The following is a 25,152-nucleotide window of genomic DNA, read 5'->3' on the forward strand; positions in this document are numbered from 1 at the left end:
TGGTGTGTGTGTGTGCGCCTCCCGGTGACTGGTAGGCGACAAGTCCCTTTTTCCTTGGCAACATTTGGGAAGTGGTCACTGACTGGGAAACGCTTGTAGCTCTGGCCTTGACTCTGGCCTCCACAGGCTCAAGCGATCTGAAGGCCCCTGACACACGCCGGGGGCTGCTTCCAGGACCCCCTTGTCCTCTTTCCTTGGAGAGGCTGTATTTGCACCCTGCTCCTGGGATGGCTGTGTCCTTCAGAATGACTGTGGGTTGTTGCTGGCTGGCTGGCAGGCACCACCCTAGGGAAGGGCTATGTTTATTTCATGAATTTAACAGCTCAGAGACCCATTCACTGCCACACCAGAATGGCAGACTCTGAAGATCTGGCAAATAATGAGACAGACCCGTGCACCCCACTGTAGCCTTCAAAGCAGCTCTTCCCAGCCTAATTTAGTTGTGGGGGGGGGGGAGCTCTTGGTGGAGGAGTGGAAGCAGGAGGCAGAACAATGGTGCCAAGCAAGGTTCTGGATGATCTCAATTTTGCAAAACTAGTTTTGTCTTTTTATAACTTACCTAGCTAGAGGAGGAGGATTGCTGAGATGGGAGAGTAAAGAAAATTTTAGCTGTATGTACTCCATGGTTTTAAAGGACTGGACAGCACAATGAAGACCCCACAGCAAGACAGAAAAGGAGGCTCGGTTTCACCAAATGGCATCCTTCACACAACTTGGCTCAAGGACAACCTCCTTGGGGTCATTGCTCAATGACTCAAACATAGCAGCTAGCTCCCTTGTATTCTAAGCCATCGTTTGGATTCTAGTGTTGCTAGGAAGGCAGCTCTAGCATTCCATTTCAAGATAGCTCTGAATTGGATCTTTTTCAGTTGCATCTCCAGATTGGGATTCTCAGCAGTTTGCTTATGTGATCAACAACCCAAAATGACAGCCAATCTTACCTTCTGCGGGAGTACCATATTTTTCAGACCAACCAACATTTCCATGCTCTTTTAGCGGGGGAAAAGGCGCGGCTTATACTCTGAAAAATCGGGTAATTATAAGCCCCCCCTCAAGGGTGACCCATCACAAGTGGGGCAGAAAGCGGGAGGTTGCTCTGAATGGGGCTTCATGAAACTGGCTGGTGGTCTGCGTACTGCAAATCTCAAGCATCCTTAGGCAGTTCGTAAGACCCCCAAGATCCCAAATGTGCAAGAGTTGAGAGGCTGGTCAAGACACAACGTATCATCTCCGCCTTCACTCCCTTCCAGGTCAGCAAGGAGTCGGGATGGGCTGCAATGGTCTTCATGAAGAGTTCCTTCCGGAGCTTTGGATTTATAAATACTGCTGAGGCTGGAAGTTTGACTTGGGCCTTTGAGCTTTATGTTTTCTACCACAAGGAATCTGTGTGGAGTTGGTGATATATCACTATACCGTAGTAACAAATTAGTAAGTGGGGCCCCTAAAAAGCCCATGAGGGCAAGAAGCATTTCCTGAGAGGCAGACCGGATCCCACTGCCATTGTGGCTCACCTCATTTGCAAATCCCTTCTGCCGGCCCTTATAAGGGTCATTGTTATTTTTGTAATCTGATTTTTGTATCTTATATGGATATTGAACATATGGATTTTTTTCGGCTGCTATATACATTTTTTTATATCATGTTTTAAATTGGTTTTATGATTGTTTGCACCCAGAAACACCTGTTTGATATGAGTGGCCATATAAATTGAATAAATAAATAAATAAATGCTGCAATGGCATGGGAAGAGCAATTTGCCTGGAAAAGCAACAAGTGGGAGGCCATCTCCGCATTTCATTCTCTACCTGGTCCAAACGCAACTTCTGGAAGAATCTTGAGGCCCATAGTTCCCATGTGCTCCTCTTCCCTTGCTCCCCACTTGAGTTGGGTGTAATGCACTTGTGGCCAACCTCCCTGGCCCTTCCCATGCCTTGTCTTTGCCTGGAAAGTGGGGTCCCTTCGTGAACTTTTCCTCTGGTCTCTGCGTGTGAATTTGTCTGAACCAGGCCTGAGCGCTGGGCATGTTCCAAATGGTTTAAGCAGCATACAGAGGAACTGTGTATATCTAGAGAAACAAATTCAGCATCCTTGCTAATCTTATTTAAATGGAGAATGGCTTCACTTCACTTTTTAAACACTAAAATCAATATCCATTTAAACTTCATCCTTCCTATTTATGTGCAGATAATAATTTGCCCAAAATAGACAATGGCATAAAAATTGTTCAAGATTGTCGGAAAACAATAATTATAAAAGGATGGCACATTTATTGCTACATAAATGTTATATACATAGTGTTTTCTGACAGACAACACAGACAGAAGAAGTGTTGAACTTGTTGCTGGTCAAAAAGGTATATCTGTAATATCTTGAAATTTGACACAAGATACAAATTTGCAAAAAACCAACATGTGGGAATTGAATAACAAGATGAGAAGCAATTCATCTCGGACAAATAGCTCTTACAATACTCCATAAGGTAGATGCTAGAACCCTACTATGCTCTTACAATGCTATTGTAAATTTATGACATTAATGAACAGGTAGGTTATGGTAAACAACCCTACATTTCTTACTACCTAATATAGTAAAATAAAGTAAGAATTTTTTTACTGAAAACTTTTGATTTCAAAAATCTAGAAAGAGTAATATTTAAAATTCAGGAAACTTCTTACAAGATTATTGTATAAAAGACAAGCTACGGTGAAAAATAAGCCAAATGTTTTCTCTCTTGGTTTTCCAAAGGGAAACTTTGGGGCACACATCCTGCACAGCCCAACCAAGCCAGGAAGTCGCCAGCCAGGAGCCAAAGGCCACCGGCTGGGGAACCCCAAGAAGGGGGCAGAACAGAGCCACAGAGACTTGTCCGGGGTCACGTCGGGACAGCTATTGAACAAACCAGCCTGTGCTAAGAACGATCCAAAAGAGCCGGCTCTCCTGGCAGAAAGGAAAGCAGTTAGAGCCACAACACTCTCAAAGGTGGAGGAGGAGCCACTCAAATCCCGTGAGAGAGGCTTGCTCAGGAGGGCAGGGCAGGGCTGGGCTGGGCTGGGCTGCTAGAGTGGAAGACAGCATTCATGGAAGTTCAGAGGGGGAGGAATTGCCCAGAGGGGAATTCCCTCCCTGCTCCGCCCTCAACAAAGGAAAGCGGCCAGGAAGGGGGGAAGCCAGGCATCAGGGCCCCCTGGGTCCTCTTCTTGCACTGCTCTCATCCCAGGCCAAGATTTCAACCCAGGTTGTGCACTGCTTGGTTCTTACAGCTCCAGGGCGACTCTGGAAGGGCTTCCTCTCGGTCCCATTACAAACCTTAGAAGCCGTTGGAGGAGGCAAAAGGCAGAGGTGGCTTCAGCACACGTGGCTGGTGCCTGTGAGGCAAGAGGCCGAGGACTGCGCACCAGAGGGCTCCTACCCGGGAAATACATGTCCGAGGGCCAGAGCAAGGGGAGCCGGCACGCGCCCTCCTCCCTTCTTTAAGACACTTGGAGGCATGGTGGGGATCATGGTGGCTTCGTTCTTCTCAACACCAGTATCTCAACCAAGCTTTAAACAGATCAAGGTTTCCCTTCATAGGATGGATCTTGACAGCTCCATCACAAATAAATAAGGTTTTGTAGTTACAATGCATTTGTCCATTCGGTTTAGGCACAAGGCAGTTTCCCCACCAAGTGGAGAGGAGATCAGAGTCTCTGATTGTGCTGGAGCAACAGGAGAACCGCAAAGAAGAGGAGGAGGGGCACCATCATCTGGTGGGGGGGGGAGGGGAGTCCTGCTGGAAGAAGAGCTGGCTGCTCGCTCGCTCTCTTCCGGATGGGTTGTTTCTCCAGCGAGATGGTCCTGTTGAATGCTATTGTTGAGTGTCCTTATGAAGAAAAGATCCCCTGCTTGGTCTCTTCCACATGGAAGTTCTGGATTCTGATCTGGACATTAAAAGGGCAATGCTGAAGCACTGACAGTTACAGGGCACAGGAGGGAAGGGCTCTGGCTTCTGCACTGGAGGATCTGCTTCCCGTGGAGCCTGTTCTTATTCTGAGCACCATAATCTGAGGGGCCAGAGCTGCGCAGCCTTGCCCAACAAAAGCCGTACACTTTGTGGTGCGTGACTATTTCTTTTCATAAATCGTGCTGGTGATCTTGGACTAAAATAGTAGAAGATTCCAACACACAGTCTGGGTTTTGGTATGCTGCAGTTCAACTCAACACAAAGTGCAACTGACAAGTGTTTGGATTTGGCGATCCCTGTGCCACCAACACCCGTGTCAGCCCCCCCCCCCCCCAATCCCTGCAGACATAAAACAGGTCACCTTGTTGACGTTCACATGTGTCCCATTGGATTGGCAGCTTCACTAAGCGCCGGATGGCTTCCTGGATGGGGGGCTGAGGGCTCTGCTGATACAAGAGGCCCCTTCTCCTCTTCCCTTCGCTTAAGGCAAGCTGCTTTGGGGTTCAGGTTCCTCTCTAGAAGCATGACAGAAAGAAACGGGAAACGCCTCCTTAAGCTCCTAGCACTGAGGCCCCACTGAAGTGAAGCCTCCGCCTGGGGGCAGGATTTGCAGAAAAACCCTTGCATGTTAGGCTTCCCCATCTACGCTCTTTCAAAGTGCTCCCCCACTCCCAGCTTCTGCTCTTTGGCATCTCTAGTGAGGTCTAACCTATTCTTGTACTAAACCAAGAGCCTTTCTGTTTAAAAGTCCATGTTCAATAGGACTCTTCCTTCAAAGAGCCCCAGTCTTGCTTAAATGCTTAACAGTCCTGTGAGGGAGTCAAGCAAAGGAAGGCGACTGATGCAAAGTCACCCAGACGGCCTCAGATTAAGCAAGGATCTGAAGGTTTGGACACAAGCCATCCCACCCAATCTTCCAAGAGGAAGGATCTGAAAAACAGTGACAAAGGGTCGTCTTTCTCCACAGACAGTTCCCAATTCTTACTTCTTTACAAAGTCCCCGAGGCAGGGAAAGAGAATAAAAATTAGGTCCATGATGTTAGCAGAAGGGATGTAATGAATGTCAATGCTTCAGATCCTTGAGTAGATACTACTGCTGATACCATCAGCATCTCATTTATATACACTTCCTGGAAAAGCCTCAGCTGAGAAAGCACCACAGGAAGAAGCACAGCAGATCCAGCTGCTGTCCCGAACACCCCCCTCCCCCAATATGAAGTGGGTGGCTTTGATGTCAGCTGCATCATTTCTGGAATAAAAAAAGCTGGCTTGTGGGTGGCCAACTGTCCTTTCAGCTCTACCAAAGAAGGACAGTATAAAGAATTTTATAATGTGACCTCTAGAAAGGATTGATCAAGTCTGCAATGGACAAAATATGCGCTGGAGAGCAGGCAGCGCTTGCCTTCAGGGGCAAAGGAAATCCTCAGCCCCTCATGCCCCCTGCCCCACCGTACCTCGGACCTGCTGCTCCAGACTGAGGATGACTGCCACAGCCTGGTGAAGGATCAGCAGCTTGGTCTGGGGCTTTTCGCTCTTCAGGTGCAGCTGGCACATCCGGCCCAGTTCCTTGAAGGCTTCGTTGATGTCCCGGACACGCAAGCGCTCCCGGGCATTGTTAGCCATCCGTCGTTCCCGCTCCCGCTCCCGCTTCTGCTCCGGGTTCAGCTCCTCATCTTCGTTTGTGCTACTTTTGAAACAAAAACAGGAAAGGTGTTGTAAGTTAATTTCATTCTTTCACATTTGCACCAATTATCGCATTGCCTAAAACCGGCCAGTTTTTAAAGCAACGCCTACAGCCGTCATCAATGTCATTCTTCAATCTGCAGAAAAGCCACTGGGGGGCAGAGGTGAAATTCAGCAGGTTCTGACCAGTTCTAGAGAACCGTTAGTGGAAATTTTGAGTAATTCGGAGAACCGGCAAATACCACCTCTGACTGGCCCCGCCCCCATCTATTCTCTGCCCCCCCAATCCCAGCTGATTGGGAGGAAATGGGGATTTTGCAGTATCCTTCCCCTGCCGTGCCCACCAAGCCACACCCACAGAACTGGTAGTAAAAAAGAATTTGAATCCCACTACTGCTCTGTGTGTGTGTGTGTGTGCGTGTACGTACATTTTCTGCAACCAAGGCTGTAGTTTTGTTCTCCAAGGGGTTGCTTTGTCTGCTCTGCCTCTCACAAGTGAAGAATGGGCACAAACTCACAGCCTACCTGGTTCTACAGGGGAGATACAGGGGAGAGTTCATTGCCAATATGACTCTTCCTCTTGCCCCTTGCTAGTTGTCCACTGTGGTAGCCAAACTTTTTAAAGATTTTGTCATGTGCTGCTTTGTTTGGACAGCAAGTGCAGCCAGGTAATCACACAGGAGCCCTTGTGACCTGGGTCAGATGGCCCAACAGACTGGGCAGCCCTCAGCTTACATCCATTTGGTCAGTAATGGAACTAAAAAATGGATGTACAATCAGCCCTTGGAAGTTCTGGCCATTGCAAACGCCCCATGATTAAGACCTGGACCTTCACACAACCACCTGTTGCCACCTTCCCTGCCCGCTTTCCCCAAGCAAAGCAGGGAAGGTCACAAGTAGCTCTAGCAGGTCTCTCCTGTTTTCTCTCCCACCCGCTGCACACACATCAGCTCTCCCCTGAAACCCCCCCCCCACAAGTATTCCCCCCCCCCCCATTGCTTGTTACTTGAGACTCCTGCCCCTGCCCATTTAACAACATGCACATCTTGGGCTTACAACAGCCTCTGAAGCTGCTGTCACTAAGTGATGCAGTCACATGACATCAAGTTTTATGACCACCTCATAATTTAGCAAGTCATTCCAGTCCCTAATGCCATCATACTTCTGCTAAACCTAAGGAGGAAACCTGATTCTAATCCCATCCCCTGATCCCATCTACCTAGACCCAAAAGACGGCCCTCCTCCCAGCCCTCAACCCCGAGGGGAACCCCCTCTGCCTCTTTTGTTCACAGGAGGCGACGGGCTGCCCTCCACGTTTGGAAATGGAGAGGATTCCTCACCAGATTCTTTCCTATTGCTTGTTCTGGACTTACAACTGATCCTTGCCATTGGCACATACTGAGAAACTAGTTTTATTAGTCTGGAGGTATTCTGATCCAGGCAGACCACTTGATATCTGGGACAGGAGGAAAGAAGCCAACGTACCTCGTCCTGCCTCGGGAGGAGATTTTGATATCCTTCTGGGAGGACTCGTCATCGGAGGAGGCAGGTTCCTGTGCATTTTCATCCTTCTCCTTGTGCTCCAACTTGATTTTCAGCGGGCCCAGAGCTACCGATGGGGTTGGCAGCCCAGCGGTCAGCACTGCAATGAAAGCCAATGAAGTGCAATTCCTATGAAATAGTGCTAGGACATATTTGAAGACTTACAATTTGAAACTTGTTGAAGAAAAAAAGCAGATTATCAGAGGTTGGTGTAAGCTTTCTGTGGAACATCCAGATGTGTGTGGCTTGATGAGAAACTTCTGGAATACCCCAGAGGGCTCTATATCCAAAGGGAAGGCTCTATGCACACTAAGCCTAAGTCAGGAAGGGACTGGAGACAAAGCAGCACCCTGCCCTCCGTGCGTGGTGCCATTCTTTGCATTGTTCCTGTCTAAATACTTTATAAAAAGAATATTACTATTCCACAAAGAGCAATCAAAACAGCTACAAGAGCTCTTCCATGAGGAAGACAAAACGTTTTAGTTACAAAACAGTGTGTGTGTGTGTGTGTGTGTGTGCGCGCGCGCGCGTGCATACACACGCAAGTGTTGGGGAGACACATAACAGAGGAATCTGAAGTAATGCATAGTAAAGGAATCCAAGACAGAGACAAGTTTTTCTTTCTCTAGAAACACCTGAAGGGGCCAATCCACTGAAGCAAAACATGGCTGAACTTGGGAGAACTGGGATGTGGGAAGTTCTTCATCCAACTCATAAGCAAGCAAAAACAACTTTTATTGTCAAGGAGAGGAATCCTACAGATCCACGAAGAGGACTTGTGGTTGTTACTCATTTCACAAACATTCCCACTAAATTTCCAGATTGAAGAAACTGAAATGTGACTCACCTCCATAGCTTTCTTGGATTTTATGATTTAGTTCTGTACTCTGGGCAGGAACAGTGTTGCACACCCCTGAATTATTGCTACTGAGGAGGCTGACACCATCTTCCCGATGTGTGCTGACCTAGGACAAAGACAGCACAGACACAGACCACCATTCAGCCTGGCATGAGGTCAACAATGCCCAATCCTCCTGGACATGTTTGCCATCGTTCTGACTGCAGGAACCGCACGTGGATGCCCTGGGAGGAAGTTGTGGGAGCTCAGTGAGCCGAAGGAGGGGGTCTCCGGGGGACTCCACCCACCCACCCACCCACCCACCCTTGATGCAGGAGCTGCCTCCCAGCAGAGGCAAGATTGCGTTGCTGACTTCTGGGAAGGAAGAGAAAAAAAGGGCTTGTGAGGCAGTGGAATTAGCTGGAGGGCCCTTCCTGGAAGTACAGCATGGGATGTAGCATGTGGACTAGGATGTCGATCTCACAATATTTATACTCAAATGATTGTAGAATTTAAGAGTTCTTCCATTTTAGCCAATGACTCTCCACTTTGTTTCTTGCCTAGCGTACATTCTCCAATGATGGTTCTATGTGCTACTTAAGAACTGCAGAGGTGCTGTGTGTGTGTGTGTGTGTGTGTGTGTATGAGAGAGACAGACAGACAGACAGACATGACAGCATGACGAATGGAGGGCGTGAGAAGGGGTAAGAACCAAGCAGAAGTCCCAAAGGTGCCTTTTCAAAAGGCAGCTGGATTTTTCTTTGAAGGTGTTTTGCTTCTCATCCAAGAAGCTTCTTCTTCTTGGATGAGAAATGAAACATCTTGAAAGAAAAACTAGACAGTCCAGTTGCCTCTTCAAAAAGCATTTTTGGGATGACTGAGAATCTCCATAGATAACCAAGCAGAGGGACCTGTTCTTTTCCAGGCGTCTCATGGGGACCAGAGTGCCGGCTGGACCAAAACCAGGGAAGGAAAGTCGCGTGCTCAGTCACAAGGGTCTGCCTTATAAGGAACGATCAGACACTCACCACTGAAGCTTGTCTACTGGCTATGACGAGACCGGACGTGCCGCAAGTGGCATTCAACGTGCTAATAGGCCTATGGTGGGATGGCCGCAATAAGCCCTCCATCTCTCCGTGGGCCCCTGCCAGGCTCATTGAAGGCCCCACGGCGTGGTTTCTCAGCACGTTGATGGCATCGTCAAGTCTGTCCAGGCGGTCTTCCATCCGGGACTGCTGTTGGGATTGAGGAGTGCAGGAAGGTCATTTATGTGGCACACATTCACTTCTCAAGCATTCTATAGTGAGAAATGGGAAAGGCAGCCAGGGAAGTGGGGTGGTATCAAAAGGACGTCAAAAATAGCCAGAAGTGCAACCAGAAACTATGTGAGAGGGCAACACTTCTGGTTCCAAAACAAAAGAGAGGTGAACTACAAAACTAATTTTGTTTGGTATTCTGGAATAAAGTTAAAAGAAAGAAGCAAAACTCTCAATGGGGATTAAAAAGGAAAAATGGTAGCACAATTTGACTTTGACAAGAAGAGTGTTTTCTAGGCAACAAATGACAGCAAGCGGAAATAGCCAGAGGAGATTAGTATTCAAAACAGGTTCCAAGTTCCCTCATGCCCTGCAAACTCTTCCTTCTTTCCTAGGCCACTCCTGAGAGTCGCCTCTGTGGCCCTGATCTGTTCCCAGCCAAAAGCCAAAAGTCACGCCTAGGAATGAGCAGCCAGGCACCGGCCCCATCAAGATCCTCTTCCCAAAAAGCCTAGAGTCAGATGTGGCCATTACTACCCTGATGCAAATGCAGGAAAGGGGGGGGGGGGGGGAAGAGGTCTGAGATAGAGCAGTTTGCTTTCAGGTTTGAACTCTGAAATCAGATTTTCTTGATTTCATGCCAACATTTACTTTGGCATATATTTACTGATTGTTCAAATAAAGCACGGGCGTCAAACTTGCTGCGTCATGCTGCCGCCACATGACATTTCGCGATGTTTTCCCCCTTCGTGGAGGTGGGATGGGTGTGGCTTGCAAGTGATTCATGCAGCCGGTGGGCTGCCAGTTTGACACCCCTGAAATAAAGTATGCAAAAGAGCATTCAAACATAAAAACCTTTTACAAGTTGAAAAGGCAAACTGATGGAAGGAAGAGATGCATCAGCCATGCCATAGTAAATGGGGTGGGCTGTTACTTTTAAAAATTTGTAAGTAGATTAACCAAAAAACTCCCCAAAAGGCACCCTCTAAAGAGAAACAGTACCTCACAGACATCCTTTAAGAAGGACATCGCATCTTGCAAATGCTCGTGAAGTTGTTGCTCAACTCGATTTTTCTGGCAAAGTCAAGACAGAAGAAGAAGCAAAGCACAAGTTAAGTAACGATAAAGAGGTGGGGTAAATAGCTGGTGTGCAGGTCAGCCTCAGTGGTTAGTTAAGTTAATTCCACAAAAATTTAATTAAAGTTGGAACCAAGGGGATAAAATGCTGTCAGCCAGAGCAATCTCTATAGATTGCTTATGTACATTTGCAATGGAAGGCAGTAGGCAAAGTACCGTATTTGTTAGCTGCATGAGAAAAATATTACCTTGGGAGATCTTAAAATGCTTCATCAATATGTACATGTTATTTTTCTCTTCTGTTTCTCTTCTGTTTCAGGACTGACAGCTTTCTCGAGCAATTCCTATCGCCATCTCTCCTCCACACAGATGCACACAAGGCGTGTAGTGGGGGGGACGGGACAGACCTGGGAAACAGAGCACTTGTGCCTCCTCCCTCTTCTGCAGCACCCAGAGGCAGCTATCAGGAGCCACCTGTCTAGATTCATCCCCCCAAACCCCTTTCATGCTGATGGTCTCACGTCTAGATCCCATTTCACTCACTGTACACACTGTGGGTTCTCTTCATCATTAATTTTTCTGTGCTGAAGAGCCCAACGCTATACGTCCTTTCTCGAGTTGTCTCAATGGCCTTTTGGCATATTTTCAAATTCTGCAATATGCTTGGAGACCAATGATCCATGAGCAAAAGAGATGCTGAAGTAGTAATGTAAATGGCAAGCAGAATTACACCATTTTCAACTCAATGTAAGAACCGCCCAATGATAAAACTCATTTTGATGTTGCAGTTTTAATTATTGCTGAATTTGTTCATTTAAAAAAAAGGGAAAGATGATTTTAATGTAAATTTTCCAAGAAAATGGCTTTGAAAGGCAACCATTAACAGAACCAAAAATAAGCATCTTGGTTCTGTTAAGAGGAAATGAACGTTTGTTTCAATAAAACCAGAAAGCCATTTCTTGACCAGAGTCACCCAGCAATTCTTACCAATGAATGTAAAGAATTTTCATAGCTTGGAGACGGAGGGGCTTGTCCTCCAGTTCTTGACCATTGACCAGCACCTGTCAAAATCAACACTGCTGAAGCATGGCACATGCAGGAGAAACATATCCTACTATTTCCAACATCTTCTGGTTTATAAAGAACTTTCTATTATTTTTATACGCATTTTGGAATGATTTTCTTTGTGGACCCCAAGCAAAGAATGCTGACTGACAACTGGGAGTGGGGGTGGAGATAACCATCCCAGAAAAGTAATGACTGGCTCCCAAATCCTGAACAGGAGCACCTTAAATATCAAATTTTGGTCAAAGGGGCAATTCACAGGTTGTCTGCAGGTGATCAGCAGCTCTTTGATGTTTGCTGGAGAGCAGAGATCCAACAACACAATTGCCAGAGTGCACCTGTATGCCAGGAAACCAGTTCTTACAAGAATTCAAAAAAGGAAGAGGAGGAGAAGGAGATGGGTACTACCTGTGAGAGATGATGGTGACCCAACAGGGGTTGAAGGACTTGAAGGAAAGCTATTACTAGTTTGGTCAGGAGAATAAATCTAGGGGGGAAAAAAGAAATATCACAATATAAATTTATCCATTTGAATTATTTGATATGCTAGAATCTGCATTTTTAAAAAATCAGCTGTACACTAGTTGGAAGAAATTGAAATGTCTAGAAATGTTCAACTTGGTAATTGAGAGCAAACTACAATCCCTACTAAGACTGATGGTGTTATCTAGTTTGGTAATTAAACGTCTGCAAGAAAACAACCAAGCTCAGAGAGCACCAAGGATCCTACAGTTCAATCCTGAGGGACAAATATTCCCTTCTATCAATAACTGTAATTCCCTGTGATTCTCTCCCCAATGCAGTTCTCATAGTGCTTACATAATAGTTCCCCCCCCCCCAATGCTACTGCTTACCTTAAATGCACACCTAACTAGAAACAAAATATGAGGAATTTAGACTCCACCAAGATTGCCAAAGGCCAAGTCACGAAGACTGAGGCTGCAGGCTCTGAGCTGTTAAGTGGGGGGGGGGAGACGGGGGGGGGGGGGGGAGACACGACTAACCCTAAGGCTAAGCCTAAACCCTGGGCCTCAAGCAATGCAAGGCATTCAAGGATCATTTGGAAAAGTCAACTTCCCAAAATTTCCCTCTTTGTTCAGAGATTGTGAGCTCTGAGCTATCCAAGCTGCACAAAGGCCGCTCTCTCTGAACTGGTAGTAGAAAGCAAAACATAGGTTTGGACAGAGATTTGATATAATCAACAACATTAAAGAAAAGCCTTTGATTTGATCTCCTTTAAATAAAAAAACCAAGTGTTTTGATTTGGCATTAAACACAGACATGGAACCTCCTATGGACACCATCTATGGAGTTATTGTTCAGGGAGGCACATTTGATCTGTTAGTCATGCCCAGATTTTCTTTGCTTTCTATCCACACCAGTTCATTATCCAAGCCCAAGTATAATCCATTGGGCTTTGGGACCTTTGGGTAAATACTTTCGTAAATTCTTTCTTTCCCATTCTAAGATTAAGACTGCAATTATCCAGGCTTAAATCTAAAATAAAAGGACCTTTGCAAATACAATACAATAGCAGAGTTGGAAGGGACCTTGGAGGTCTTCTAGTCCAACCCCCTGCCTAGGCAGGAAATCCTATATCATTTCCGACAAATGGCTATCCAACATCTTCTTAAAGACTTCCAGTGTTGGGGCATTCACAACTTCTGGAGGCAACTTCTGTTCCACTGATTAATTGTTCTAACTGTCAGGAAGTTTCTCCTCAGTTCTAAATTGCTTCTCTCCTTGATTAGTTTCCACCCATTGCTTCTTGTTCTACCCTCAGGTGCCTTGGAAAATAGTTTCACTCCCTCTTCTTTGTGGCAACCCCTGAGATATTGGAACACTGCTATCATGTCTCCCCTAGTACTTCTTTTCATTAAACTAGACATACCCAGTTCTTGCAACCGTTCTTCATATGTTTTAGTCTCCAGTCCCCTAATCCTCTTTGTTGCTCTTCTCTGCCCTCTTTCTAGAGTCTCCACATCTTTTCTACATCGTGGTGACCAAAACAAATGTTGCATCCTGTTATTTTTTTAAAAAGCATCACACCAGACACAATCTTATTTCTGCTATTAATGGGAACATTTAAACAGGACAGAAAGGCAGCAGCTTTTCAATTTCATGATGGTTTTATTGCTTCCTCAGACAGGTTAAAAGCTAAAGAACAAAGTATGGGGATTCCTTCATTCGCCTGCCTCCTTTCTCAAGAGTAGCAGAGAGCAATGGACACACATCTCCAGGTGAGGGAAAACCCAGGATGGCTCTTGGCTCTAGCAAGCTCCGAGAGGCCCCACGGGAATATTTGTAAACTGATTTGCTGATGCAAAGGTGAAGGGCTTCCTTATCTTCCAATTATGCAAACTGCTTGTTTCCCAGTCACACACTATACTCCTCTCTTCCGCCTCCAACTAACAGGACCCATTCATAGTAAAGCCTTAGCAAACTGTGGCTGCATCCAATCTCCCCCCCATTTGTTGGTCGTGGAGACCTTCTAATGCAGGGGCCCTCAAACCTTTTGAACAGGGGGCCAATTCATAGTCTCTCACATAGTTGGGGGGCCCAACTGACTGGGTGGGCGTGGCCAATTTAGCAGTCCATTTTGCCTTTGTCCTTGCTCAATCCAAGGAATCTATTTACTTAAGACTTCCCCCCCCCCCCCCCAAAAAAAAAAAGGGAAAAACAGCACAAACTTTCTTGCCACTTGCCTATCTTCGTTACAATAGCAGCTTCAGGCTCCTTAAAATAGGCCATGAAAAAAAGAATAAAACAAATAGGATTTCCTTCAAAATAACTCCGGATCTTATGTTTCAGATGAACACACAATAAACCAGACTGAGAACTGCACCAATTAAGACTGCAACTAAAACCCCCAAGATGGGCATTGAGAGACATTGGAAGAAGGTGAGAATCAACACACAAACACACCCAGCCTCCAATGGTGAATTAAGGAGGGATAATGGTCCCTCAGACTGTTGTGGGCCGGACTATAGTTTGAAAGAAGCATGAACACATTTCTATGAACACTGCACATGTCTTCATTTATAGCGCAAAAAACATGAAACAATACAATGTTTAAAATGAAGAACAATTGTAACCAACATAAATATACTACTAATTCAATGGGAAGTGTGGGCCTGCTTATTTGGGATTACAGGGCTAAAGGTCTTTTAAGCCTGGAGGAGAATTCACAAACTGATTTGCTTTTTGCCACACTTGTGCAGGTGTATATACACACACATGAATATCTACCAAAATTGTTCAGCAACCAATTTGGTGGATGTACTTTATATATGGGAAGAATCAAAGCAGTGGGTGAACTCTCCTTCAGGCATTATACTGCGGTTGCATTGGAATTAGTATTAGCAATGCAACTTTACATAACTATTTAATCAGTTTGTCTTTTGCGTCTTGTTTTCTGTGGCTCCACGGGTGCACTCCCCACTATCTGCCTATTCAGGGGGGATGGGGAGTGTTTTGTGCCATGCCTGCATGTAATGTGCCCGAAAGGAGCTTTAGATGTGAACAAACTTTAGATTAGAGGATCAATCACAAATTCACAGAAACTCCCCCCTCAAATCCAAGCCACCCTGGGGTTGCCTGGGCACAGACACCTACAGATGCATTTTGGGTTTGCTCATTTAGATCTAACTGACATTTTGTATATGGAGTTTGGGTCCTTCACAGAATTGCTCCACATACAATTACTTACAGAGGCCAAAGCTTTTCCAAGGGCATCCCCAGTCGGTGAACTTCCAGCAGGATTCCTTCTATGAACTGTAAAGAAAAAGGCAACACACTATTGATGTGGTGCAGATGGAGAGAACACCCAGATTATTTAAGAGAGCAGAAGGGGGGAGGGGAGAGAGAGGGGGGGGGAAAGAGAGAGATATCAAGAAGGGAAATCACCTCTGAGCTGCTGTTCTCAAAGGGCCCTTCCTTCGGGGGAATGCACATCTTCTTGACTACAGGCAAGGTTAGTTTGCAAAGATGCTAAGAGAAGGGGCTTCCTTCAAAGAAGGCTGGAAAGCAAACTTTCCCCACCTACAGTCGTAGGTGCTCCAAAGCATCCATTGCATTGGTTTATATAGGATTGTATTTCTCCCAACCCATGGAATTCTAGAACTTGTGGAAAGGAGAGGAAATTGCCTCCATTTGGACCTGTGCGGTGATCATTCTCCACTTTAGGGACCTAGGTAAACGGGCTGCCCTGTCCCGGTCTTATTATGGTCAAGAATTAAAATGCAAATCTAAACATTTTTTTACAAAGGTAAGAAGATATTCACATCTTGCAGTTAAATTACAACATGTCTGTATGATAGGTTATCCTCATGCTCACCTGCAACCTTTTCAAAGGCAGCATTGTCATGCTTTAAAAATGTATGTCAATGTGCCAAGGCCTTACAACCCATTTACTGCAATTCCCAATCAATGCAGGTCAGGAGACCTCAGTGTAAAACATCCTGAATTCCCCTGACAGAGTAACTAGGAGGACTGCATGCTATGTGGAATGGACGTGGATTTCCTTTAGAGAAGCCTTAGCCCTGGCCCGGAAGGGCTAAGACCTTGAGGCGTTCTCTCTCTGAGCCACTTGGCAATGGCAGAAGCAGGAACTCTGACCTCGGTGAGGACAGCAAACTTTGCAATTTCTCACTGAATCTTACTTCTGCCTATAAAGAAGCCCAGGGCCTTTCTAAGGCTGTACCCTTCAGGCGTGGGAGATTAGAAGATTGGTAGTGGCATGTCCAAAACCTATGGAAAACAGAAGCAGCTTTAGGTCTAAATGCCAGATCTAGTGGCGGCATTTCGTCTTCATGAAAGAGAAGGCTGTGATTCTCTTAGGCTAATTCGGGATCCTTCTAACAAATGGCCACTGTGGGAGGAGAAGGCTGGGCTAGACAAATATGTCCGTTTTCAAAGGTCTTCAGGCAAAAGACCCTTTTCTTCTACATCGTCTGTTCAGCCACTTGGACATAATGATCCAAGGACAAGAGACATGTTCCATCTTTATTGCTGATGTTTATTCTGAGAAGGTGAGCACACTTCCTTGTGTACGTGAACTTATGCTTCTCTGTCTGTTTTGCTGCCTGCCAGCCTATCAGTAGTAGTCAGAATGAAAATGAAGCATCTCTTTATAAGAAATCATGAAAAGACGTCAGAATCACCAATCAGAGTGCACAAAACACACCACACGCATGAATAAGCTGAAATGACACCTCCGTAAGATCTATAAATCTGGGATTTGGGGGAAAACGGAAGCCTGCTCATTAGGTAAATATATGTTTTCCTGAATAGAAGTTATAACCATATTTCAACTACGATAAAAGACAAATGATTTCTGGTCCAATCGCTTTTTTAAAAAAATTGCCCGTCACACATTTATTTTGCAGCAGTGCAGAAATAATATCCAGATCGACATACAATGCCATCTAAGATCCATCACACCAGCTTTGTGAATAGATCCACAGGTATGAAAAATGTTTTCTAGGCCGTGCTCTAAGAGTGGAGGTCAAATTAAGAGAGATGTGAACATATTCCGACTCTAAAAATACCAACATTATAAGCCTTGCTAGCTGACAAATCCTTTTTACAGTTTTAACAGATAATTTTACTATCACGACTTAACTGCAATTAAACTAGCTATAAATTTTATGGACAATTTTAGGACTGAGATTTTACCAAGCACATTGGTCTCTGATCCGTTGACTGGTAGAGTATGAGAGGTAGCGGCACATAATGAGTTACTGTTACTGCCCCGGTGGAAGCTGGAGACTGGGGGAAGGCTCGTGCTTCCATCTGTTGGTGAGGCTGAATGAGGAGGAGAACTCTAGGAAAAAGCAGAAATGGAATCACAGTGCAAGAAGGGAACAAAAGTGGCAATTTCATATTAGCAAAAGTCAAAGTAACCCCAAATTCTTAGTTACAAAGAGCACAATGGTCACCCAAACTAAACCAGAGTTCATGAAGCAAGCAATGGGCAGAAAGATACTTTGCCTCAATAATCCACAATCATCTCTGAATGTGAGATTTTATTTTTAGGCATTAAAGTCAATGCTGGCTGAATGAAGGAGGAGGGGCTCTTTGGAGATAATGGAAAACTCCCTTTCTCCATCATCTGGAAATAAAAACTAGGGTCCCATCATTCTGCAGATGCTACTACAGGTACTGGTTAAAACTGAAATTTGTAACACTTCAGCAAACTAAGACCTGATTTTTGGTAACAAACTCTAAAACCTAGTTTTACAATTCTTAGGTTTAGCGGGCTCAAATGAAATGGGCAACTGGATGAGTGAAAGGTGTGCAGGAGCTCAATGCTCATCCAGTCTCGTTTGTGAAACAGGAAGCCAAGGTCCCATTAGGCCCAAATTACTACATTAAGGTGCCACAGGCACTATGTGTAGGAGGACAAGGAAGCTCTGAAGCCACTTTCGCCCTACGAATCTGAATTGCTGCATAGCCAGATCATCCACTCCAAGGACGAGGGCAATGCCATGCCTGAAGACCAAAAGCTTTTCTGGTTTGGAAGATGAACTTCCTGAAAACCCTGAACCATACCCGGAGTGGTGAGTTTGCTCTTATCCAGAGGAATTTGTCAGCCTCTCTGTTTCCAGGGTAACGGATACAAATTTAAGAAGACAAAGGAACAGAATGTGTTATATACACAGACTTCCCAAAACACCAGGGAGGCCACTGAGTACTGATCTTCCCATGGCCCCTACTTTAGCTGATCATTCAGGGACACGTGGCACTGCTATCCTTCTTACCAGGCACTCGTGGGGATGCCGGCTGCCATAACTACTGGAGGGCGACAGGTGAGAAGGACTTTCCAACATTCCACCATAAGCCGACTGGCTCACTCCATGGGAGGGGCACCACAGTTCAGGAGCGATGTGGGTCCCATCTTTATTGTTGGATGAAAAGAAAAGACAGAAGGCCTGAGGCATCTGGCCAGGCACAGTTATCGATTTCTACTCTTCAGAAACTCAGCCCTGCATTTAGGAACGGGCCAAGAGCAGGGCCTGAGAACGGTGGAAGGGTGGGTGGCCCAGAAAGGATGAGCAGACAGATGAGCCACCTGCCCCGTGGATCAGTTGCCCCAACATGTGACTATTTGATTACTAATGCCATTTATTCCTTTTACAGCAAAATCTTTCTTACCTTGTAACAAGAAAGTGCTAGCAAACATACTGCTTGGTGGTTTAGGAGATGGATAACTTGGAGAGTCTCTATTAAAGTCATCTGAATTAGGAGAAGGTGCATAGACCTAAATCCATGAAACGAAAGGGAGAAAAGGGACAAATATACAACAGCTGAAAGGGTCCAGCCATGATCAAGCAGAGCTTAAAAGGAGAAGCACAGCTCAATATGAAGTCACAAATCTCAAACGGTAAATGCTTTTGGGGGAATTTCTTCATCTCCCTCTCGAGATGCCGATTCCAGCAAGCAGAAAGACAAAAGCTGAAGGGCTGACTCTGCTCAGCAAGCACAAGGCCCTTCAAGGGGTTGAAACCCTTAGCAGTTACTGAAAAGAGGCAGATAATCTTGAGAAAGAACTTGGCAAAGTGGAACAAGAGGGACCGACACAAAAGCCTGCATTTGGGTAGAAATGTGCTGGTACAGAGAGTCAACTTACAACTACACTTGAGACCGAAGATTGTGTTATTAAGCAAGGCATTTAAATGAGTTTTGCCCAATTTTACTTTCTTGTCACAGTTTTTAAGTGACTCACTGCAGGGCTTAAGTAGGCCACATGGTAATTAAGTGAATCTAGCTCCCCCATTGGCTACATATTGCAACGGTCATAATTCGAGTCAGTTGGCTAGTGTCCAAATTTTGATCACATCACCATGGGGATGCTGCAACAGTCATAAACATGAAAAATGGTCATTAGTCATTCTTTTCAGTGCTGTTGTACCTTCAAATGATCACTAAATGAATGGTTTTAAGATGAGTGCTACCTGCACTAACATGTGAGGGGAGGATCCACTATTCTTAGAAATAGCCCAGAGATTCTTCTGCTATATTTTGAAAAAGAAAGAGGGGAAATTCTGAGAGTTCTTAATGAAAAGCATACAAAGGAGCAGCAGAAGAGGCTCCGGTGGATCATAGAAGCTGATAGTTGCACCCTGTTTTTAAACAGTCTACAACCCTCCCTCTCTCAAGCAGCAATATCAAACTGCACTTTTTTCAGTCTGGATTTTGAAAACCAAAGAACTTTTGTGGCAAAACACAACTGATGTGGTCTCAGACCTCATTCAGTCCAGATGTTGGGAAACAAAAAGCAAGTTTCCTTTGTTACAGTGAGAACCACACACAAATTAAAACCAGTTCTCTCAAGCCATTTGATCACCTGCAGATGATTGTCAGTTTTTCCTCCCGCCCTGGTTAATCACAGGTTTTATTCTTGCAAACAAAAATGAAAAAGCAGAAGAGGTTGACTGAGAGGTAAAGAGTAAGCAGTCTGTAAGTAGCCGGTTCCATGCTTAGTGCCGCAATTTGACCAAGACAGTATATTGAATTTTCAGCATGGTGATATTTGCCAGCACATTTCAGGTCCACGCTGAGCAGAAACCAGTACAAAGCAAGCTTCCTTCTGCTCTTCCTTCTCCTCTTTACTAACCACCGAGGAATGCAACCACCTGCTTGATTCAACTAGTCTTTCAAGGAGGCCTGCAGAAAATTCCTTGGGTGTCCAGATGCCACACCTCTGATGGAGGTGGTATTCAGAAGGTTCTGACCAGTTCTGGAGAACCGGTAGCGTAAATTTTGAGTAGTTTGGAGAACCAGCAAATACCATCTCTGGCTGGCCCTACCCCCATCTATTCCCTGCCTCCCAAGTCCCAGCTGATCAGGAAGAAATGGGGATTTTGCAGTATCCTTCCCCTGCCACGCCCACAAAGCCATGCCACACGCACAGAACTGATAGTAAAAAAATTTGAATCCCACCACTGCACACCATTATAGATAGGAAAAACCAGGGCAATCATGCCCTTGGTAAATTTATTGTGTTTCTACATGCGTTTGTGTGTGGTGTGGGTATCCTTTGTTCAGCAATTCACAGGTGAGAAGAGATAAAGGACTGCTGGAGGAGTGGCCAGCCTCTCCAACCCCACCAGGCTCCACATCACATACCTGGCTGAGCTCTTCTCGGACCCAGAGATGTCTCCACTTTAGCTACTGAGGGTAAAGGTGAAGTCAAGGTGGGACCTCAACCAACTGAGCAACTCCTGCAAAATGGGCTTCTAACTGTTAGCCGTCAGAAAGCTACTTTGGCTCTGTGTCGTTTACATTTGATAGAAATACTTGAATTCTTAAGTTGTAGCTCTGACATTATCTAATTTTAACTTTCTGACATCTAATGGTTTTTATTATTTTATGTTTTAGTCGAACTATTCTACTATTATTTAATTTTATGTAACAATTAAATGTTTATGCTGCCCATTTCCTCTGTAAGGCGACTCTAGAGTTACAAGAAACTTATAAGTTGCCAGAGGCTTCCTAATAAAAAAAACAAGGACAGAAAATCTGTAGAAACAGCACCAAAAAGCCTAGTGGAAAACAAGTGCTCCAAATATATTTTGAGATATGGAAGAGCCCAAATAATACTAAAAGCAGACCCAGATGGCAGGTTGTCTACCTAGAGTTGTCAGCCAATAGTCCCCACACAGCTGTGCAAGTTCTTTTCCTATAAAAGCCAACTGATCGAGCTGCTTTTTCAAAATTGTACTCACACCAGTAACCAGCAAATGGTAGTTGCGCACACTGAAATATACATTTACGGCCCGTTTTCTGCTTGAAACAATGGGAAAATACCTCTTGCACCAAACTACTAGTCCTCGGAAGAGGCCCTTCGAAGAGGAGGAGACATGCCTCATCTGGTACCGGGTAGCCTCCTCTTACTGGTGGCCGCCAGAAAATGGGAGTCGGGGGGGGGGGGCGTATGTTACGGACGGCTCTTCTGGGTGGCCTCACGGCTGCTATTCACAGCATTTCCTGAGCAGTGCAGATCCTCCTCCAGCAGTGTTATTGAATTATTTTGTTGAATAACCAAGGAGAAATTTAAATTTCCTGGGTTTCCCCCCAATTCTCCTAAGCTCCCAGGAACTCTCCTTCCCTTCAGCCTTCCTTTGCCGCTATGGAAAGGGAGGGATTATCCTGGGGCGGCCAGATAATGATTCCAAGGCCAGATTTCCAACCCAGCCACGCGTTCGGGGCTTTCTGCGTCTCCCATGAGAAATAAATGCAAGGAATGAATATTTCCTGCAGCGAGAAGGAAAGAAAAGGACATTTCAAGAAGGCTCACCCTGACACGTGGGGTCAGTTGAATTGAGATCCCGTGTAATCTCCGCTACGTGGGAAAAGCTTGTTCTTCTTCTTCTTCCAAAGAGGGCTGCTGTGGTGATGCTGAGCAAAACAGCTTGAAGCTTTTACACGCTTAGTTCAAAATTCAAGTTGCCAAGAACCGCACTGAAAAAGGCACCAGGGCTGGGCAGCGGGTCCCAAAGCTTACAGCCTCAGTGAGGGAGCCAGGAACAGGCTGCAGGGCTCTGGAATCAGCCCAACGGATGGCAGGGAGAGAGCCATCGCCCAAGGCTACACTGAATGGTCACCCAAATCTACCTAGACGCCACTGAAGTATAAGGCTTTTGGTATATTGTGCCATACACTTTAAACATAGAGGTTTTATGACTCTGCACCATTTAATAAATTATGCAATATTGTTTGCATGGAGTCTAATGAAATTCTCCCATTCTATGATTGCAGTAAAAATGATGGTATAATATATATATATTATGTAAAATCTAGAATTTTTAAAAACATGTTTCTTCTTTGATGATATGGATTTTGGAAAATACACTGTTCCAAAACTATATGAATGCATGTTACTACATGCAGCAACATTGGACTGTATCCATTAATTTCTCTACAATCTTCTTACAGAAAATGAATTTTTATTGTAAATTAGTAATAAAAATAATAAATAGCATGTCGTAGTAAAGCGGTAAGACTTCTGCAAGAGTGCCACTGTTTAACTCCATTGGACAAAGCAGTCTGGGGGATGAAAATATGTCCAATAGGAACCCCTTTCTATTCTTTACACTCTACAGTCTTCTTTTGCCAGGTATTAAATGAAAGTGGAAAAGCAACTCTGCCCAGAGATTAAATTGTTTTTCCTAAAACTTGCATTGCCCAAATCCTTAAAAAAAGTGCTCGATTAAAATAAAGGTTGTAGTTTAAGACAGTATTTTTAACGTAAGCTGCAAAACTTGAAAAAGAACCAATTCTCGAGAAATGTTCCTTGCAAATGTATCTCAGCAGCTGTATTTCCAGCCTCTGTTGCAGCTCTTCGGAAGCTTCTGAGCCGCAGCTCCTCTTTAGGGTCCAAACCAGCCAGGTCAAGGACGGATCTGAACAAAGCCGTGCCCTCAAAAGTCAGCTAAGCATTTCCCAACTCAGACGGATGCCAGACTGCCATACACTGGGTTTATCACCAAGCAGCAGTTGTTACCTATCAACAACTGTTGATATATAACAATGCTTTAAAAACCCTTTTTATTTAAAGTTCTGAAGCAATCTGTTAACTAATTGGTAAAATGCTATGAACAAAACAATGGATAGAATGGAGATCAACTCTTAAGAGCAGCTTCTCTGAGACTTCTCCCTCTCAAGATATAACCACGCTTGAATCAGGACCAAATAGAAGCCAGGGCTTCCAGTGATTGTATCACAACATTTGTGCTTCAGTACACCTTAGCCTCCTCCCATTCACCCTCAATGTTTACATACTTCCCGAAGGCCAGTGTCACATGGTTAAGGAATATCAAGAAGGGGACTTCTCATTCAATTTTCGAACTCTTCAAGTTCACAAAAGACGCTCCTGAAAAGCAACAAGCAGATGCTCTGAAGTCTCCAGCCCTGCCAGGCTTTAGGATCGCTTCCCACCGCCACCTGGAAATAGCATCAAAGCACTCCCCCCCCCCCCGAACAAAGTGGAATGGCCTGGGCTCAAGGAAGAGTAAAATCAATACTTCACACAAGCTGTAATGTTACGACTCTGGGAAAAGTAAAGTAAATGTGATTTGACTTCTCAGCTCAGCTTCCAAATGATTTTAGCAGAGGGAAGGAATCAAAATAATATCTGCAGTAGTTCGCTTTTCACTGGAGAAACCACTAAAAAGAACAGGCAATTTCTCTCCAGCCCCTGACACCAATCTGCCTTTCTTAGTGAGTCTGAGCTGTCATGAAGATGTCAGTCCAGAACTATTCAGTGTTTGCTAAAATGGCTTCAAATAAAAAGTTAAGTCACCCAACTCCAGTATCCAAAGAGATTTCATAGTCCCTATCAATGAGTAGAAACCATTAGACAATAACTGGAGATTACCTGTAGATGTAACTGAGCCTCAACATAGCCCTTATTTACATAATTTATCAGGGCACAAAGTTCAAAAGTTGAAATATTTTGCATGTAAAACAAATTTTGCACGACACATTGCAAATGAAACTGGACTGAATCTCTGCTTAGTCTGAAGCAAATGTTGGTATCAAAACTTGGAATCAAGTTTATGTCTCCCATAAAATGTGGAAGTTTTATTATATGATATGCAATAATCATACAGTCAATTTACATCATAATAATTAACAAGAAATCCCCATTTTAGAGTTTTATATTTCTGAACAGGGAGCATAATCATTCCTGGTTAGAATACAGTAGATTATTTTTGATATAAATATTTACTCAAATTTTTGAACAATATTACATACACTAACCCCTCCTCCAAAGCATTTGGTAGTCAATCCTGAGAGTATCTGAAGCTCCAGATTGGAAAGAAAAGCCCGGTCACCTTGCAGTCCCGGGAATCATCCAGGGACAACTCTGACTCACGTCTTGAAGCAGGCAGTATTCAACCGCCATCAGAACGGCATCTCTGAATCAATGGCAGACCTGTCAGAAAATCCACCCTACCCTGGAGAACATGGCTGGAAGGGCTCCAGTTCATGGCAGCAGACGCACCGCGTGGCTGGCTGAGGCGACCTCCGGATTGACCTGGGAGATTGTGGAGACTCTCTAAACAAAAGAAAGAAAACCTCACCGTTTTCCCATAGTAGTAATACACGAGAGAAGTGCTGCTCATTCCAGGTATTGGGTATGCGCAATACATGCCTGCCTGGGAAATTGCACTGCCAGTCCCAGGCCTGGTGCCCATCCGTGATGTCAAAATAATGCACCCGATGAAACACAGCGGCTCTTCGGGGGCAAGGGAAGCACATATGGATGCACTTGGAACGAATGTATGCAAAGCAGGACTGAACCATCTCAGGCAGCAAAATGGGGTGAGTGCATATTAAGGCAGCCGGGCTCCTCTGGAATGGTCTTTCAGATTTACTCCAGGGTGCTTTTGTCACGATGACCCAACAAGGAATCCCTTTGGTTAGAAACGTCAAAATCTGAACTTCACTTAAAAGGACATTCCAGCTAATCCCAACCTGGTTTTTGTGTTTGTTTTGAACTCCAAAGCACCCCCACAGCACTCAGCCAGCTAATCCTTTTGTTTGAATAAAATGAGACTGGCTGCACTTCTCCCATCCATCGGCTCTCCCTAAAGGCTGCTGCAACTTCTCCCAATCCGGCCTCTTTGCCTCAGGCTGAACCGCAGGCAGATGGAAGGAGAAAATGTATTATTTTTTTTACATTTAAACTAGTCAAGTATTTCTGCATTTTAAAATTCATTTAAACTTTGTTTTATGCATGGTAC

General features: G+C 44.9%; 1 protein-coding gene and 1 long non-coding RNA gene across 11 annotated transcripts in view; one reads left to right on the forward strand and one right to left on the reverse strand.

Moving 5' to 3' along the window:
- Positions 1-2,247: 2,247 nt before the first annotated feature.
- The window catches only part of TCF12 (transcription factor 12), a 61,028-nt gene continuing 38,123 nt past the window's right edge, over positions 2,248-25,152 (reverse strand). For 5 of the 10 annotated variants that reach the window (XM_081964772.1, XM_081964777.1, XM_081964778.1 and 2 more), the window contains 13 exons: positions 18,557-18,662; positions 18,163-18,299; positions 17,078-17,225; positions 15,111-15,175; positions 11,810-11,888; positions 11,324-11,397; positions 10,262-10,333; positions 9,032-9,238; positions 8,013-8,130; positions 7,109-7,265; positions 5,395-5,627; positions 4,302-4,455; positions 2,248-3,917 (listed from right to left, as the gene is read on the reverse strand). In XM_081964772.1, the coding sequence (XP_081820898.1) occupies positions 4,313-4,455; positions 5,395-5,627; positions 7,109-7,265; positions 8,013-8,130; positions 9,032-9,238; positions 10,262-10,333; positions 11,324-11,397; positions 11,810-11,888; positions 15,111-15,175; positions 17,078-17,225; positions 18,163-18,299; positions 18,557-18,662 (1,539 nt within the window). In that variant the 3' untranslated portion in view covers positions 2,248-3,917; positions 4,302-4,312. Of the gene's footprint in view, positions 3,918-4,301; positions 4,456-5,394; positions 5,628-6,051; positions 6,155-7,108; positions 7,266-8,012; positions 8,131-9,031; positions 9,239-10,261; positions 10,334-11,323; positions 11,398-11,809; positions 11,889-15,110; positions 15,176-17,077; positions 17,226-18,162; positions 18,300-18,556; positions 18,663-25,152 lie in introns of those variants that run through there. The other 5 variants (XM_081964774.1, XM_081964773.1, XM_081964776.1 and 2 more) reach the window with 5 other exon arrangements.
- Positions 9,308-15,091, forward strand: LOC309398163. The gene is made up of 3 exons (XR_014176358.1): positions 9,308-10,205; positions 13,547-13,641; positions 14,213-15,091. It is a non-coding gene; the product is annotated as an uncharacterized lncRNA (long non-coding RNA).

The sequence above is a fragment of the Natrix helvetica genome (assembly GCF_964273705.1).
Source record: "Natrix helvetica genome assembly, chromosome: 12".
NCBI lineage: Eukaryota > Metazoa > Chordata > Lepidosauria > Squamata > Natricidae > Natrix > Natrix helvetica.